Here is a 19,392-nt window from a genome sequence, read left to right as displayed (position 1 = left end):
AACCCCATATCAAGTAGCTGAAGGAAAAGATTTGGGGAAGACATAGGAAGAGTACATATTCTTTTTTTAAAAATGTATTTATTTTTTAATACACATTGCTTTATGAATTATGCTGGTGTAATATTCTTCTCTAAAGCATAATATTCTCTGGGAGCAGGTTTCTTGGGAGGCTTCTGGGAGCAGCCTTCCTTTTAGTTCAATAATCACCCCAAATGCAGCCAGGTGTTAAAGTCCAAATCCTTTATTGTCTCCTTCATTTGGAGCTCGAATGGCTTTCTGGAGGCCTTCCAGATCTGGGTTTCAGTGTTCTCCACAGGACAGCCTGCCACCACTTCTCTGTCTTCTTTAATTCTGCTTGACTGAATCCTGTTCCTGGTTTATATATGCTCTCTTAAAGGTGTGAATCTTGTGGAATTATAGTAAGTAATAAGTACATGTACTAAACTAGAGAACTGTTAAATACCATGCTAAATAATCATTGTCTCTATCAATTCCACTAACTTAGCACCTTGTTTCAAGTTCTGGCCCATAACATCTCCCACTTTCTTAGTTTTTAGAACATAGGTGGTCATGATCTCCCTGACTTCTCAAGGAGGTGAGAACCCCCAAAAATAAGTTGATCATGCCTTCCCTGACTGCTCAAAAAGGGGTGAAAACACCATAAAAGGAGATGATTACACCTTCCCTGACATCTCAGGAAAGGAAATGAAAACACCAAAGGGAATGGGAAATCAAATCAGATTAGCGTGTTTCTGAAGGGTCTCAATCTTAAAATAGGTATATATAAATCGATCAATATGGGAGGTATAACACATAATTACATACATTACATAAGCACATAGTAACACAGGCTAGTAGTGATATAACAAATAACATGAATCAACATGAGGAATTATACATGTCCATAAGTCCTAGAAATAGTCCAAAAGGAATTTATTGTCCATTATTTCATGTGCCAGGAATCCAATAATTCCTGCAAGTTTTGAAGTCCTGCAATAGTCTCATCTTGTGTTAGGGAATCCAATGATTCCTGCAGATTTTGTTCTTATTTCTTCTCCTTTGTTTCAAGATTTTTCTCTTTTTCTGTCTCTCTCCAGGTGCTCGTTGCCACCTATCTGTTTCCTTCTCCATCTGTAGAGATATAAGCAAACCCTTTCTCCCAAGCAGTTAACCTATCTACTCCCTTCTATTTACCACTTTCTAGATTTCTCCTCATCACCTGGCAATTACATTGGAGCTGCTTGCACTGCCCTTCTGTTGAGTTAAAAAAGCCTGTATTCTCCCCAATCTTGTTATAGGGCTGCTTCATAGATTGTGGGATTGTATCACTGTCTCTCCCCCTCCTCCTTCTTCCTCCACCCATGAAGAGTTAATTGAGGTAGGTAGGTCAGGGTATGGGGAATGCCCTAATGCTTCCTGCTGTGAAGCACCACACTTAAAATTGTACTTAACTCCATTCTTATCTGATTCTTCATCCTTTTCACCTAGTTTAACTTGATCTTCACCCTCCTGCTCTTTCTTCTTTTTCCTTATTCTATAACACATAATTTCCTAAAGCCAGTTGTATTAAATTATATGTATAAAGTGTATCTTTGGAAATTGAATCAGGTCCATTTTCATTGTAGAACTGACATAGTTGTTCTCCTATTAATTTTCACTCCTCTAAATCCAATTCTTTTCCCTTAGAGAGCCAAAGAGATGTGTACTGTACTGTTTCAAAAAATTCAGTGATTTGCTTCCAAATTATAATCAAACCTTGGAGAGTCTGACAATACTCTCCACACATTTTCCTTGAATTGGAAAAGGCTGTTTTCTAAACATCTGTCCCATTTTAGCTGAAGTACTACTTTAGCTCTTTAACAAAGTTTCCTTGTCTATTTTTGTACTCACCCTAATTTCTGGGTCAAACAGACTTTTCCATTGAAATCAGGATCAGAGACTTTTCCACTGAAATCAGGATCATGTCTGTCCCACGTTCCGAGCCAAAATGTAATATTCTTTTCTAAAATGTAATATTCTCTGGGTGCAGGTTTCTTGGAGGGCTTTTTGGAGCAGCTTTCCTTTCAGTTCAATAATCACCTCAAATGCAGCCAGGTGTTAAAGTCCAATTCCTTTATTGTCTCCTTCAAAGTCTTGTTTCCTTCATTTGGAGCTCAGCTAGCTTTCTGGAGGCCTTCCGGATCTTGGTTTCAGTGTTCTCCACAGGACAGCCTGCCACTATTTCTCTGTCTTCCTTAGTTCTGCCTGACTGAATCCTGGTTGAGGCTCCTAACTTATATATGCTTTCTTAAAGGTGTGAATCTTGTAGAACTATAGTAAGTAATAAGTACATGTACTAAACTAGAGAACTGTTAAACACCATGCTAAATAATCATTGTTTCTATCAATTCCACTGACTTAGCACCTTGTTTCAAGTTCTGGCCAGTAACATGCTGGGAGAGAAAAATTAGATCAAAAAGGAAAAACCATTTGGATAAATAATTAAAAAAAAAAAACCAGAAAAAAAAAAAAAGTGAACATAACATGAGTTGATTTACATTCAGTCTCCATAGTTCTTTTTCTGGATGCTGATGACATTTTCTGTCCAAAGCCTATTGGGATTGTTTTGGATCACTGAACCATTGAAAAGAACCCAGTCTTTCATAGTTGACTCATGAACATTCTTGCTGTTATTGTGTACAATGTATTCCTAATTCTGTTTGTTTCTTTCATCATCAGTTTGTAGAAATCTTTCCAGGCCTTTCTAAAACCGATTTGTTCATCATTTTTATACAACAATAATATTCTATTCTCTTCATATACCACAGCTTGTTCAGCTATTCCCCAACTGAAGAGCATCTATTCATTTTCCAATTCTTTGCTAACACAAAAAGAGCTGCTACAAATATTTGTGCACGTGTGGGTCTTTTTCCCTCCTAAAGGAATGTACCTTGGGGTACAGACCCAGTAATGGTGAGAAGTGCATATTTTTCCTTATGTCCTTTCCCCCAGCTTGCTCTTCTGGAGACATCAAGGAAGTTTCCCCTTAGATGATATTCAGCATCCTCTTTCTTGATTAAACTGAGTTATTTTCCTCCCAATGGAAGAGTTCTTTTATTCCGTATTGCCTAATAACATATTTTCCCCTGTATTCCTTAGTTTCTGTTTTGATACTGATTTGGATAAATGGATTTCTTTGCTAGTTACTCTATGTGTTCTTTGTGAAGATTTGGGCAAGGGGTCAAGTCTTAGAAACAGGGTTTGGGGGTCTACTTTCCCTACCAAATGACAAAAGCGATCAAATGCTCTAGGCAAAAAGTAGGGACGCGCACACAAGTATCACGTACGCACACCTCCCGCACCGGTCTCCTAGGAGAGTGGTCTTGAGTCCCACCTGGTTTCCCCTACTGGCAGGATTGGGAATCGCCCTCGGAGAAGGGGGGCGGGGAGAAAGGCGTGCAACTAGCTAAGGTTTTATCAACCGCTCGCCAAGACAGTGGAGACCTCCCAAGTGGGCCCCGCTACACGCTTAGGTCCTTTCTGAAGCGTTAAGCTATGGGCAAAGCACCGGGGATGTAAACAGAAAAGTAATCAGCCGGTGCCCTGCTCTCAAGAAGCGCACATCCTTGTATCACCTCACGTGTATTGGGGGAAAGTAGGACTTTCGTGACTGGGCGTTTCGGTAAATTGTAACCCTTCCCCCTCTGCCCAACCAGCCTGGCTTCACGTGCTCCACCCTCCCAAGGTGGGAGTGGGAGCGCCGTGTGCCTGCGCCAGAGGCCCGACGTACGCCGAGTGCAAAGCAAGCACGCGCTCACGATAGCCTGCGCCCAAGCCAGCCTCACAGGACGCAGGCGCGAAAAGGCTCCCGAGCATGCGCGGGAAGAAGGGCCGCACGGAGGGCGGGGCGAGGCGGCTAGTAGTACGCATGCGTCCTGGCGGCTGGGTTCCCTTGCCTAGGGATGGAAGATGAGTGAGTAAACAAGTCCGGGGGCCGGGCAAGCTGGGGCTCTGCGGGGGGAGTGGGGGGCGGGGGAGTCCGTCGCCCGGGGCCGAGGGGCTGGGGGTGACGAGAGGGTGGGGACGCGGGACGAGGGTGACAGCCTGCCTGGCCGCGTTGGTGGAGAGGCCCCCCTTGGCTTCGGGCTGTGAGGAAGGAAGATCGCGCGAGTGGGAAGGGGAAAAAAAATCACTTGAGTGCGGGAGGAGGAGGGCCTGTGAGGGGCGTGGAGGAGGTGCCTGGCGTCCGGGAACACCCATGGGGAGAAGGGGCAAGTTGAAGTCGGGAGCACTCGGTGGGGGGAGGGGAGGGGAAGATGGAGGGGAGGGGTGGACAGTCCACGAGGGGGGATGGGCGGGGCGCGCCAGGTGCTCGTAGGTATCCAGCCCTCGGGCGTCCCTTGGCAAGGACGCATCCGCTGTTGGTTGGCGGGGTTGGATCACTTTAGGAAATAAATCATTGTGGAGGGAGCAAGAGGCGAAAAGTGGGGCGTATAGAAAAATGAGGGTTTTTTTAAGGGATAAGGAGTTTTCTCTGAGGGGGTTTGAGGTGCAAGACAGCAAAAGATGAGTGTAAGCTAGGAATAGATGTCTATATTTAGACTGTAAATGAAATCGTTACCAGATTTGTGTGAATGTTGTGTAAGCCCCCTTCTCTCAAACTTGGACTTTGACCGCTTCTCATCTCCTCATCTCCTGCCAGGATCTTTGGATATAAGCGCTATTATTACGCCCGTTTTGCTGACCTATATTTACTCAGGTTCATACACCTGAGGCCAGATTGCACGTATCTGAGGTCAGACTTAAACTCAGGTTTTCCTGACTACAGAACCAGCTCTATCTTACTTGGTCTCCCTCAACAAATGTTACTATGTATATACTAGGTGAGAAGCACTTTGGCATAATAGAGCAACAGCTTTGGTGTCAGGAAGACTTGGTCAAGCCCTGCCTCTCAAGGTTTGCCGGCTGGACCATCATTCCTTTAATTAGCTTCAGGGTCCATAAGAGTAGTTGATTGACATGGGTGGAAGAATTTTTTATATTGCGTGAGTTTCCTGCACAAATGAAATAATGATAATTGCAAATGAAATGATAGGTCTGGCTTTTTCCTGCCACCCACACACACGTGTACAATATACAAAGCATTCTTTTAGGTACTGAAGATCCAAAGACTTGAAATGAAAAACAGTTCTTGCTCTCAAGCTTCTGTTATAGTAAGGCATGCAACATGAAAACATGAGTAGGAAGAGAACCTTGAATAACCCTAAGGCTAGTATCTCTCTTCTACATTGCTATCAATATAATCACCATTAAGATCAGATTATTCTGCTCAAAAGTGTTCCCTGATCTTTCTTGGATAAAATGCAAGCTCTTTTTAAAAATAATATGATAGCTTTTTATTTTTCAGAATACAGGCAAAATTAGTTTTCAACATTCATCCCTGCAAAACCTTATATTCCAAAATTTTCTCCCTCCCTCACCATCTCCCACTCCCCCCGGAGAGCAAGCAATCCAGTATAAGTTAAACATGTGCAATTCTTCTATACATATTTCCACATTTATTATGCTGCATAAGAAAAATCAGCTCGAAAAGGAAAAAAACAAGCAAACAACGACAAAAAAAGGTGAAAATACTATGTTGTGATCCACATTCAGTCCCCATAGTCCTCTCTCTGGATGAAAATGCAAGCTTTTAAACCATGTATTTAATATCCTCCACTATCTGGCTTGTCTACTTTTCTAACCACATTTCATCTACTCTACATTAGAGCCAAATCTGCTTTCCAAACTCAGCATTTCATCTTCTACTATTATGTATTCCCATCAATTGTCCCTCATTCCTGGTTCTTGATTGTTCTTTATATTGTGACTCAGAAGAATCATCTTCCTTCATGGTCCATATAAAGTTATATAACCCACAGCTTCTTAAACAATGGGTCAGGTATGGGTCTCGCCTGAATATGGAGGTTGACAAATTATGACTTATTATCAATAAATGTTTGATTTGTATACCTTATATACCCAGAATCAAAAATTCTCCAGGTGAAAAGGGGTTGAGTAGAAAAAGTTAAAGAAGCCCTGGCATAAACTATCTAAAAGCCTTCCCTGAACCCTCCAAGTTGTTGTTATTCCTTCCTTTAAATTATGATGAATATGGGGCAGCTTGTTGGTACAATGGTTAGAGCACCAGCCCTGAATTCAGGAGGACCTGAGTCCAAATCTGGCCTCAGACACTTAACACTTCTTAGCCATGTGACCCTGGGCAAGTCACTTAACCCCAATTGCCTCAGCAAAAAAAAGAAAGAAAGAAAATATGATGAATACATATTGTATACCCTAATAGAATGTGGACTATTTGACAGCAGAGACTATTTTGGTTTTTTTCTTTATAGTCAATTAATAAATATATATGAAGTGGCTGTTATGAGTTGGCACTGTGCCAAGAGCACAGTGTATCTTTGGGGATTCAAAGAAAGGTTAAAACAGGGTTTTTACCATCAAGTAATAATTGTTGACCTAGAAGATATATGTACTGTAACCGCAAAGTAATCCCAGAAGGAAAGTACGCTAGTATCTGAGGGCGCCCAGAAAGACTTCCTGAAGAGGATGATACTTGAATTTAGTCTTAGAGAAAGCCAAAAGAGGGAGAGCATTATCCAGACTTGGAGGACAACTTCCACCTCTAGGGAGGAGGCACAGATTTGGTGGAGGCGTGTTGTATTTAAGGATTAACAAATAGGTCACTATAGTTGATTATAGAATGCACAGACAGTAGAAAAATACTGGCAAAGTAGGGATGAACCAGATTGTGAAGGGCTTTAAGTGCCAACTAGAGGATTTTATTGTGGGTAGATGGGTGGTTACATGGTCAAACATACCCTTTAAAATAATTACTTTGATAGCTGCCTGAAGAGTGGATTGTAATGGGGAGAAACTTGAGACAGCAAAACCCATCAGGAAGCTGTTGTACTAATGTGTCTTGAGGTGATGAGGGTGTACATATTGTCAGTAACTAGCACATTGCTTTGTGCAAGGCAGGAACTTAATGTTTGTTAGAATGGGGAGGGATAGGTAAGCCCCTTCCTGAGCACACTGGGTCAGCAATGATTGATTGTAATGGTATGTTCCCTTCCTTAGATTGACTTAGGGAGTCTCTCCCTAAAGATAAACACTTATACTTTTCCAGGGCTTTGGATAATAAAGAGAAAGATTCTCTTTATCAGTTTTCTAATCCCTTTGCAATGTTCTATGATCTGAGGCCTTTGTAAGAATTCTTCCCATTTGTAAGAAAGATTATAGTTGTCTTGACACTAGAGGGAGTCCTTACACATGGGAGGATACAGTTGTGTTTGGAGGGGAGGCTTTTGATACCCAGGACTGTGCAGTATACAGAAATATAATTTTGTTATTGTCAAAGCCTGTGCTAGATACTTTTATAAATGGTCATAGAGGAACCAGCTTTTGCTATTCTCATCTAAAATCAAAGGGTAAAACTAGATAGAATAGAAATCTTAGAGACAAAAGGGAGAATGCTGAATCTAATCCTTTTTTTTCTATAAATGAGGAAACAGACTGAGGTGAAATAACATGTCTAGTCCCAGAGTTCATTAATAGCTCAGCTGGAGTTGGAGCATAGCTGTCCTGGCTTAGTTTTTAGGTGACCAACAAGATCCCTTTCAACCCTAAAATTTTACAAGTTTACAATTTGCAAGCAAGGGTTGCTTGTTTAATATTATCGAAACTGTTGTGTCATTTTAAGACAATTAGAAAATCAAATCCAATGAATATTAAGTGCCTACTATGTGCCAAGTCCTAAGTGCTAGGCTTACAGAAATGCCTACATTGAGTCCGTACCCACAGTGACCTTACAGTCTAAAGGAAAAAAAATGATGATAACAATAATTGTTAACATTTGTGTAGCATCTTAAGGTTTATAAAGTGCTTTGCACATGTTATCTGAGAATGGAAAATGAGAGAACTATAGCCAGACCTATTTCCTTTGGTTTAACTGTTAACAGTTAACAGAACTGTTGAACCTAAATTTTGTGCTCTGTTTCCCAAATAAAATTTTAAAATCTAGCATTAGAAATTGAATGAATTAATATATCAATGAAAAGCATTTACTACACACTGCAGAAGAACAAGGTAGTCCATTTCCTCAAAGAGTTTACATTCTAATGGGGGAACCCACACTGGTTCTGGGATGTCATATAAATGGTAAATGGAACAATAGGCACTCCCTTGATCTTCCTTCTCCACTTCTTGGGAGAAAGGTGTGAAGACTGCTGATGGTGAAAATGAGGAGGAGTGATACAAAGGAGTTCACAGAAGAGGGATTTAGCTCTCCTAGGCATATCTTTGGGTATCCAGTTTGGAGGGTAGAACAATAGCAACAGGAGGATTGAGAAAAAGGAAGGAAGAAGGGCTATGGATTAAAGGTACCTCTCTCTGAGAATTGAATTGTCTTTGTATGGAGGTCTCACCAAGAAAATGGAAATTTGAACCTAACAAAAAGATGTAAGCATTCTGCCTTTTCTCTCTTGTAAATTGGAGCGTTAATGTTTTATACTTAGATTAAGAGTTTCACTTGGAAGGTAGTTTGGATTTAATGATTTTATTGTGCCATTTTCTCTGGCACATATGAATTTCTTTGGCTGAATTTATGAAAATTTTTTATTCATTGAATAATAATGATCACTTAGTAAATATTAATATTAATAAATATTAAACTTTGTACTGAGGATCACTTTGTACCTGCCAAAATGTCCCCACTCTTGTTTTCTGAACTTTTGTATTCTGATCTAAATCTCACTTTAAATTTAGTATCTTTTTTCAAGTATAGTAATGTTTAGTGCACATGGCATCATTAGAATTTCTTTACAAAGCACATTAAGATTTTCAGAGTTCTTTTATCACAATAGTTCTGTGATGTAGGTGTGTATATATTGTAAAGATGAGAAAAAAGGAAGCACGAAATATTTAAGCAGCAAGTAGTAGTGCCTCTGTGCTTCATTTTAGTAAAGCATCATTTTGTGTAGAGATCACAAGCTTAAGTTAAGATATGTTGGACACATAGCTAGAATTGTTTGGGGAACATTATAACTGGTGATTGCTACACAATTATTTAATTCTGTGTGATATTAGAGCTCTTTGCAGGTACAAGTTGTCCCCTGGGGGTCATGTCTGTTTGGCTCAAGAAAGATCCATGACACGGTTCTGAAACTCTACCAAGAAATGAAGAAAGAATGAAATGGAAATTTTTTTTTTAAGTTTGACAGTTCAAATGGCATGACCTTAGCTTGATGAATAATAAAATTCCTTAAAACAGCAAAAAAGTAGCAACGTTATTAATCTACTCTTATAGCCAAAGAAAGTATTCCTACAAAGGATATGTTTAAAACAAAAAACTCAATTTTGAAAATTGTATGTGTTGTCACATATTATATAATTTTATACTATTGCTCTCTAATTGTATGCTCCCAAACAATTTCAAGAAATTTCTTTCTAACTCTAGGCAAAACAGACTCTTTTTCAGATTTAGTCTTTGGCTGGGAAGTCATGAGTTTTTACAAGTGGGGGAATGAAAGTTTTCTTTTTCCTATTAAGAGTTGCCTTGTAGATAGAATTACAACTATGGGTCTTCTTATTATCATGTTTAATTTGCATTTCACCTGGCTTTAACAGTAAAATTAAATGTTTCTTGAAAATCTTGACTAGAAATAACAGACTTCTATTTCAGATTCTTTAATAACCACAATCACTGTATTTTGGAGTTTATTTTTTTAATTTAATAAGTGAATATATATATATATAATTGAAATATGAAGTGCTATTTGTGTACCTATTTTTCTTAGCTTTGTTCTAATGACAGTTTGGAGTTCTGATTTTTTTTTTCTTTATATTGACTAGTTTGATGTTGGTTTGTTTTCCTTTGTTTTTCACTATTAAAGCTATTTGTTCAAAACTGAATGGCTTTCCTTCTCTAAAATGTTGTTTGGGGATTAATTGCCAAATCAACTTTTAGGGACATTGAGGACCCAAATAAAAACACAAATTAATTAAATTGATTGACTCAGGAACACAAGATTGGAGTGTAATTTTAATTGTGAAAAGGGAAATGTGGTTATATTTATATTGTGGTTGGTTGAAGCTCATTGACATATTTGTATGTTTTCATATCTAATAAAATTCTTTCTTAAAAATAAAACTAGTAATATTCATTGCTGGATATTCCATTGTGTTTACTATGTCTTGTTAATTTCCCTAACTTTAGGAAGTCACATTTCTTTTATAACATAATTTTCGCCCACCTTCTTTCTTCAGCAAAAATATTGCCATTGTTGGCTTTCTGTGGCACAATCTGTAACAGGCTTCTGTTCCAAACAACATTTATTTAATTTGTTTGTTTATTTTTATTTTTATGTCTGCATCAGTCATGCTGGACACATTTTTTCCCCCTTAGGTGACTTGATCTTTGCTAGCCCTTTGCATCCTGCCTTAGTTGTATTACTTCAGAAAGGGGAAATGAGTTCCAAAAGGAATATCAGTGAAATATAAATTTGAAATCAGTTCTTTGGGGAGCCATTGTGTTTGTTGTGCAATGATGACATTAAGGGCTGTATATAAGTGGATTTTTGAGGAAAACTATTCTGTACTTTCTCAGAATTAAGGCTTATAGGATTTTGAATTGAAGGGGTTTAGAAATCATCTGGTCCAATACTGCCAAAAGGTAAGGCCAAAAGAAGTCAAGTGACTTGAGCAAGATTGCATTTAGTAAAATAGCAAACCTGAATACAGGTTCTAACTTTTTCACTATTCATAACAGTCTGTCACTGTTTTTGTTCCTATTAAGAAGTGCATGATAAGCTAATTCTGGGAAACAGAAGTTACTGTGAATGGCAAATATTTTAATACTTAGTAATTTTTTTTAACTTGGAAAAAACCTATTTCATTCTTTGCCTTATTTTGATCTTTTTGAGAAGGGTTTGGAAAGAAGAGAGATCATATAATTAAGAAATTAAATCTGACTTTTTTATTTTATTTTTTTACTTAGGAATTAATCTGAGCTCATGATTGATGCCTTTTAAAAATTGCTTTCTTCATAATTCACTAAGTTTACCATAATATAAGACTCATCAGTATAATTATATCTCTTTAAAAATCAAAATACATAACACAACAAGAAGATTATATGTTGATCAATTCTGATGAATATGGTCCTTTTCAACACTAAGGTGATTCAGGCCAATTCCAATAGACTTGTGATAGAGAGAGCCATCTGCACCCAGAAAGAGGACTGTGAGGACTGAATGTGAATCACAATATAGTATATTCACCTTTTTTGTTGTTTTCTTGGATAATTGTGGAAATAATGTATATAAGAGTTGCACATGTTTAATATATATTGATTTACTTGCTATCTAAGGGAGGGGATGAGAGAAAGGGAAGGAGAAAAAATTTGGAAAACAAAGTTTTGCCAAGGGTAAATGTTGAAAACTATCTTTGTATGTGTGTGTGTATGCATAAATAAAAAGCTATTTTTTTTTAAATCAAGAAAGGAAAAAATCAAAATACATAAAATAATTTGTTTCTTTGAGGCATTAAGTGGGATGTATATTTTAAATCTTATAGTTTTATTGGGTATTAGTTATTTTCTAGATAGGAGAAAGTACTAATAATTTCAGCACCTTATGGGAAATTGGAAGTGGAATGAAAAAAAAACTTTATAAGAAAAAAAATGGACCTAAAAATCTGATACCCTTTGAAGTTTGTTGTACTTTGGAATTACGTCTGACAGAAATGTCCTTATCTTTATGTTTTCATTCAACTAAAAACCCTGATACAGTAAAAATCTTAGTGGTTCTTTAAAGCTGACAATCTTTCAGAAGCTGATGCCTATGTTTTCAGGTACTTTAGGATGAAATGAACCAACTTGTGAAGTAGTTAGTAGTAGTAGTAGTAGTAGTAGTAGTAGTAGTAGGGGAAATCTAACTAGACATAATTATTCTCTAGGTTTTAGTAAGGTTAGGCTAGCTGTTTATGTTTACTTCTGCTCTATGATGATGATGGGGCATGTAACTGGACTTGGTTTAGAGAAATATGGCCAGGTTGGTAGCTGCAGTTGGTTAATCACATATAGTTGGAAATAACCTTTTGTTATAAGTAAAGGATATGTTTGCCTATTCCTTGGAGAATAGTTCAGGTCTTGACTTAACATGCAAGAAGAATAGTGGGTAGAAATTTAAATCTCATGAATATTGGGTTCAATTCTATTTCGAGTATCTAGACCCCCCTCTTTTTTTTTCAAGAGTTGAATTCTTTCAGTTTTGATTTGTCTTCATATTTTGTCTTGCTATTGAAGATCCCAAGTCACCCTATAAAACTTCCCCCTTTTCCTTGCAAACACACTGAGGTGAGTAGAAAGTATTGCAGTTTATAGGAGACACCCCCAGATTACTACTTCCAACAATTTATGCTGCCTAACATCTATCTATTCTGGAAACCAGTTTCCAAAATAACCTATAGGAACTTTAAAGGTAATCTAGGCTCCTTTGTTTTGTAGGTAAGAAAACTGAGGACCAGAGAGGTAAAGTGGCTTGCCCAAAGTTGAACAGGTAAATCAATAACTGCAGAGCTGGTAATCAAAACTTAGCCTTTTGGTTCTGAATCAAAACATGAATTTGTATTGTCATATATATAGCTTCAAAGTGAAAAATAAGATCATACCATTTTTATAATCTATTATTTTTATTGTTGACATCTAAGGAGTTAATATCAGTGTGTTTTTTGAGGGTGATGGCATAAACAGCTTCATATTCTTTTACTAGGTTGCTTTGATATTTAATCTATGCTTACTAAGGAATCTTGTTATTGAGGAGGATGGACCATCAAACTTAAAAATAATTTGCTTACTGTGAGAGAAACTCTTGAAGTAAATGGAAAGAAGCAACAGTTGAAATAAGAGAAAAGAGCTGGGCCTTTTTAAAAATGTGAACTAAACTTATCTATGACATGATTAAAGAACAGCTCTATGAATGGAAAGTTTTAATTGGACCCACAGGATTTAAGTGTCTATAATTAGCATTTTTGATAGATTGAATTAGGAATAAAAACATGACCAATACACCTGTTTAGCTTTAGGTAGAGTATTCCATTTTCTAGACAACAAAAATGTTCATTCCCTGATGTATGTCTCTCTTCATTACAGCAAAATGGATATCCCAAATTCCCCTACTTCTAAATGCATCACTTACTGGAAGAGAAAAGTTAAGTCTGAGTACATGCGACTTCGACAGCTCAAACGGTTTCAGGCGAATATGGGTGCAAAGGTAAAGGAAGAAAAATACTTATAAAGAGATCTTTTTAAAAAGTCAAGTTGAAGTTATGTTTGGATGGCTACTAAGGGTTTATTTTTTAAGTTTGAATTACTGAGCTAGTGTGGAGTGGTTGCAGGATGTTGTTTTCTTTTTCCTTCCTATTTTGAAATTTTAAGTAATAAACCCTTGGCTTTGCTAGGCTCTATTTGTGGCCAATTTTGCAAAAGTTCAAGAAAAAACTCAGATACTCAATGAAGACTGGAAGAAGCTCCGAATCCAGCCTGTTCAATTGATGAAGCCTGTGAGTGGGCATCCTTTCCTCAAAAAGGTACTTTTGCCCACAACTGGAAAAGCTAACTTCATTTCCCAAAGTTTATATTAATTATATATATTATATATATATATATATATAAAACTAATATAAAATGGTTTTATATTAACTAGAATGGCATGAAGAATGGGATTATTTTTAAGACAAATAGATGTCTATTTTTGATAATCAAAGTTTATTATATAAAAAGGGGACATCAAAAAAAGTAATTTATGAGTGACACTTACCAGAAGTGTTATAATCAAAGACCTCCCAACCTTGGGAGGTCTTTTTTTTTTTTTTTTTTTTTTCCAAAGTTTACCTCGTGAGACACTCAGGGCTTTACCTTTACAATTCTTTGTTTTGCTGGTGTGCACACTGCATTATAAATTGTATCATCTGATGCTTAATACAAAGTAGGCACCCAGTTCAGGTTAATTAAGATATTGATAAGAGCTTTATCCCAATTTTACTTAGATCCCCAGGGAAGAAACTGTTTATTGGTATTTGAATCAGCAAAGCAACGTTAGAAACAGTTTGTTGCAAAAGCTCTTATAGGTACATTTAGGAAAGTTAAAAGATTAGAGGGGTCAGTATAAAAGGGAATGCCAGTGGTCACCAAAGGTTGTATGTATCATCTCTTTGTGACTTTGCTTGCTTGATTTGCAGTGTACTGTAGAAAGCAATTTCCCAGGATTTGACAGCCAGGATATGTTAATGAGATCTCTGAATACAGTTGCGCTGGTGCCCATCATGTATTCCTGGTCTCCACTCCAGCAAAATTTCATGGTATGTAGTACAAGTGTCATGATGTGATTAAAGTGTATGAATAATTGATGCTGATTTAGCAATGCTCCTCTGAAAATGAAGGTTTCCTAATATTTTAATACACCATAGATGAACAAAACAGAATGTTGTTATTAACTTCCTGAGAAAGCAAAAGTATGAACTGTTCATAACTTGTTTTATTCTGTACTTTCAGAACTATACTCCAAAATTATTATTCTAATTGGTTTTCTGTGAAGAATGACTGAATAACATTCCAGTTTCTTTGGTTTTCTTGGTTCAGTGTTAGAACTCCTAACAAATGTTAATTTCTCCAACAAATCAGATCCCTGAGGTATAAATAATAACTCCTGATGAGAGCTATCTTTTCTGGCCTGCATAACAGCAGAAGGCTATGAAAGCAATGAAGATAACTGCTATACATAAGTTCTTTCATTTGCTTTCTTTGTGCTTTTATTTCTATTCAGATAAATAATAAAACGAACCTCGTGCTCAGCTTTAATTCTGGAATTGCATATCTGTTTGGTAATAAATTGTAAATCCATATCCTACTTTAGTTAGGGGGATACTTTAGAGAAGAAATCAAAATCTAAGAGAATATTTTTTAGTAGTTAGGAAATGGTTTAAGAGGCCCTCTCTGTTGTTCATAACTAAAAACCATTTGTAGTTCTCTGGTACACACAGTACTTTTCAGTTTGCAGTGATTGATAGGAATAGTGATAAGCATTTTATTGTAGATAAAATTAGTTTTTCTCCGTTATTTTGTAGATAATTCAGAAATTATATGTTTGCTTAGCTTTTGCCATTTGAATGCCTATTTTGCTTCAGATTTTTGGAGTGTCTCCTTTTCATTTCTCTTGAGGATAAAGTGAGATTATGGATGGAAACCCTTTAAAAAATAAGTGTCCACCCCAAGGTGACTTAGGAGGTAGTGTTACTAATAATACTAATACTGATTAAGCTTACCATTGAGTAGTTCTCAATGTGTAAGTAAATATACTTTTCCGATGGCTCCATTCAGTACCACATGAGATAACTATTCCTCTGTACACAGAAAATGATGAATGATCAAAAATATTTTGAGGTGTTTTTTTTTTTCTTCTTTCCTATACCCCTCTTCTCTATTGAAGAGATTTAGCAGATTTCCCCATAGGAATTCATTGCTACAGGAATACAAATGCTTTCTTAGTAAAATAAGCCTGGTCTGGTTTGTTTGCAGGTAGAGGATGAGACCGTTCTGTGCAATATTCCCTATATGGGAGATGAGGTTAAAGAAGAAGATGAAACTTTCATTGAAGAACTGATCAATAACTATGATGGGAAAGTTCATGGGGAAGAAGGTAGACATATAGTATCTCTGGGGCAAATGTCTGGTTTGGGGGTACGTGACATCTTGGTCTCACAATCTTTACAGAAGAGAGTCACTACATTGCATTTGGGAGTCATTGTGTACCCAAGAAACAAAACTTTAAATGAATGAATTTAAAGTATTACATGTTTACTATATGCTAAATTCTGAGAATACAAATAGAAAAATTAAGATAGCCTGTGCTTTAAAGGAGCTCACGCTCTGAGAAAAACAACCATATAAAAGAAAGTTCAACTAGGATAGATATAAAGCCTTGAGACCCCAAAGATGCAGTGGTGCTGTGTGGTGGCAAGACTCAGAAGTTTTTAGGTTTTTTTAATGTATTTCCCAAGTGAAATTTAAGAAGCACCAAAGGACATTGTTGTATTCAGCGGGTGATTGGGGAAATTAAAATCAGTTTAACACAAAATTATCAAGAGATTTCTATAGCTTAAACAAAACAAAACAAAAAAACCTAAGGCCTTTTTTAGCCTGAGCAAGATGATGAGAAGGAACTTTCTATCATGCTTCTTTGACCTAGATACCTTCTCAATGACCTCTAGAACAAATAGATATATAAAGAAGTTGTCATGGTCATCTGAGCTTAAAAACAAGGTATTTGGAGTTCTAAAAAAGGCCAGTGGAATTAGGAGGGTGATAGGAACTAGGGAAGAGCTGAGGAAGTACTTGGATTATCACCTATTAGTGAACTTTGTTGGTATAATTCAATCCTGATTTATAGCTCCCCCTACTGTTAAAATGTGGATGCTTACAAGCTGTAATATCTTCTACTATGAGTAAATCCTGGCCTCTGATATAGAGATATTACTACTGATTGGTTTACCGATTACTACTTCATTGGTAGGATATGTGCCAAGTATGGGACAAATTTCCATCTATACTCTTTTTCCTGATTTCACTGTTTGCCCAAGGCTACATTTTTATGATACTACTAGCTAAGGTTGGAAATGTAGTCCTCAATCTTAAATCAAGGCAATCCAAACCCATCATGTTCTAACCAGCTAAGCTAACCATACTGTTCTTAGAAAAGGAAAAACAAAAAAAGAAATTGAGATTGAATTTCTCAAGTAATTCTTATCAGAATTTAAATTTGTGTTACATAGGATAAAGTGTTTAATATGCTACGTAATGAAAATTCTGCTTGGTCTTGGACAACCCGAACATCAAGGTCTTGGGAGAGTTGCTCTAATAAAGTTTTCTTGGGGTAGCTAGTGCCAGGTGGAATATGAAACTCCCCTCACACCACTCCTTTTTCAGAGATGATCCCAGGTTCTGTCCTGATCAGTGATGCTGTGTTCCTGGAGTTGGTAGATGCCCTGAATCAGTACTCAGATGAGGAAGAAGATGGGCACAACAATGACTCTTCTGAAGGGAAACAGGAAGACAGCAAGGAAGAGTTGCCAGTCCTTAGGAAGAGAAAACGACTTACCATTGAAGGTAGCTGGAGTCCTGCATTCCATCAACAAAATGACTAGATTAAGGAATATGCAGGAGCTACAAAGGGTCATTGCTTTCAGAGATGAATGGGTTATTTACTGGACTAAATTTAAGGAAGCTCAGAATTCCTGGCAATATAAAACAGTATATCTTACCTTTCCAGGGGATAAAAGAGGCATAATTTAGAGAAAATACTTGGCAGTTTAAAAAAAAAAATACAGTAAAAGTCTATGGTAAAGTACCCTTAAGAGCAATGGTTGGTATCTAGGTGGCACAGTGAATAGAGTATTGAACCTGGAATCAGGAAGACAAAAGTATAAATCTGACCTCAGATCCTTAATAGTTGTGCAACCCTTGGTAAGTCACAACAAAACCATTTTAGTTTCCTTATCTGTTAACTGGTTATAATAGTGGAACTTCCCTCCCAAGGTTGTTGTGAGGATCAACTAAGATAATTATAAAGTGCTTTGCAAACCTTTAATCCATATAGAAATGATAGCTGTAGTTAGGTGTCATTCTTAGGATCCTATGATTTTGAACTAGATAATAATTTTAAAATGTATTGAATCCAACCCCTTCACTTAGCAGATGAGGAAATGGAAGCCTAGAGACAGTAGCTTGCCCAAGTTCACACATCCAGTAAATAGAAGAGGCAAGATTCTAATTCATGTCCTTTGATTCCCAATACATTGCCCTTGCTATATATGCTGTGCTCTCTTCCTGACCCTGGCTTCATCTGTACTCTTATTTTTCTAGTCTCTGAAAACTTGACTTAGATTATTTTAACTGTAGATTTTTTTTGTTCAGAGGTGTTGCTGAGTTTGGGAGTACTCTTGTTGGCAGTATAGTCTATTATTTGAAAAGCTCAGACGGGAGTGACTTTTTTCTACATGATTCAGTGGAGTCAGGAATCAGATTTAGTAGTTCCAATCACAAATTATATGTGAAAGGGAAAACTGCTTTTCCCCCTCAGTTTCTGATAATGCCCCCCTCCCACCAGAAACTTTCTGTCATTTTTTTATTCAGGCAACAAAAAGAGTTCCAAGAAACAATTTCCAAATGACATGATCTTCAGCGCCATTTCTTCCATGTTCCCTGAGAATGGTGTTCCAGATGATATGAAAGAGAGGTAGGATAAGCCATCTTGAGCTTCTATGGGAATGTTTGAATGACAATAATTCACAATTCATTTTGTTTATTAAGTACTTAACACGTGCAGGATGGAGATACAAAGATGAAAGGAGATAGAGCCTCTCCCATCAGGAATTGAGACAAATTAGGATATGATCAGTATAAAGAATCAACCTAGGCAAAAGTACCCCGGAAATAATTGTGGCAGTTTCTAACTTATGTTCCCAAAACAACAAGCCCTGTTTACATGGCTGTAATAGATGATTTTCTTACACTTTTGATTACCTCCTCACAGTTAGCTCCTTGCTTACAACAAACTTTTAAAATTTGTTCTCTCTTGTTTTTATATCATATTTATTTATGAATCTATCCTTCCTTATCTAGTGAGCCATCCTTCAAGAGCAGAAATTAAAAAAATATAATTCTTCAAAATCATCACAAGGATCACATCTGATAGATAATGTGCAATAAAGGATATACACTTTCTCATCTCCCTATAATAGAGTCACAAGACCCCTCATAAATGAACAATCATTTCAGAAATCAAAATTTCTGTTTTTGGACAAATGTGGACAATGAGCTGTTTGTTGTAACTTCCCTCTAGTAGTTGATGTAGCACATATTCTCCCCATTCCCAGACAGTTCTATAGTATTGCAGCAACCCCAGTTTTTTACCCATTTAGATATGCCTCATGGTTTTGTAAACAGATCTGGAAATATGCTAATCTTCCCTGGACAGATCTTGCCTGAAGTCATCCTCAAGCCCTCCCTCAACAGAGCCCTTTTGCCTCTGTCCAGAAGACTGATCCTTAAAAAGAACTTTTGGTTCCTTTTCTCACTTAGGTATCGAGAACTCACAGAAGTGTCAGACCCCAATGTTTTGCCTCCCCAGTGCACCCCAAACATCGATGGCCCCTGTGCCAAGTCCGTGCAGCGTGAACAGTCATTGCATTCCTTCCACACACTCTTCTGCCGACGCTGCTTCAAATATGACTGCTTCCTTCACCGTGAGTGAGGACATTTCCCCTGACCTAGCTTCCAATCTTCCCTTTTCCTTCCACTCC

General features: G+C 37.3%; 1 protein-coding gene across 1 annotated transcript in view; it reads left to right on the top strand.

Annotated features, from left to right (window-relative positions):
• Positions 1-3,858: 3,858 nt before the first annotated feature.
• EZH1 (enhancer of zeste 1 polycomb repressive complex 2 subunit) overlaps positions 3,859-19,392 on the top strand; it is a 38,622-nt gene continuing 23,088 nt past the window's right edge. Inside the window, exons 1-9 of the mRNA XM_003768161.4 lie at positions 3,859-3,952; positions 12,542-12,593; positions 13,187-13,307; positions 13,495-13,623; positions 14,275-14,394; positions 15,611-15,731; positions 17,018-17,197; positions 18,224-18,326; positions 19,172-19,335. Coding sequence (XP_003768209.1) covers positions 3,949-3,952; positions 12,542-12,593; positions 13,187-13,307; positions 13,495-13,623; positions 14,275-14,394; positions 15,611-15,731; positions 17,018-17,197; positions 18,224-18,326; positions 19,172-19,335 — 994 coding nt within the window. The 5' untranslated portion in view covers positions 3,859-3,948. The remainder of the gene's footprint in view (positions 3,953-12,541; positions 12,594-13,186; positions 13,308-13,494; positions 13,624-14,274; positions 14,395-15,610; positions 15,732-17,017; positions 17,198-18,223; positions 18,327-19,171; positions 19,336-19,392) is intronic.

Source organism: Sarcophilus harrisii, chromosome 4 (genome assembly GCF_902635505.1).
Source record: "Sarcophilus harrisii chromosome 4, mSarHar1.11, whole genome shotgun sequence".
Taxonomy (NCBI): Eukaryota; Metazoa; Chordata; class Mammalia; order Dasyuromorphia; family Dasyuridae; genus Sarcophilus; species Sarcophilus harrisii.
The sequence above is the reverse complement of the archived record's forward strand: the minus strand, read 5'-3'. Positions and strand labels throughout refer to the sequence as shown.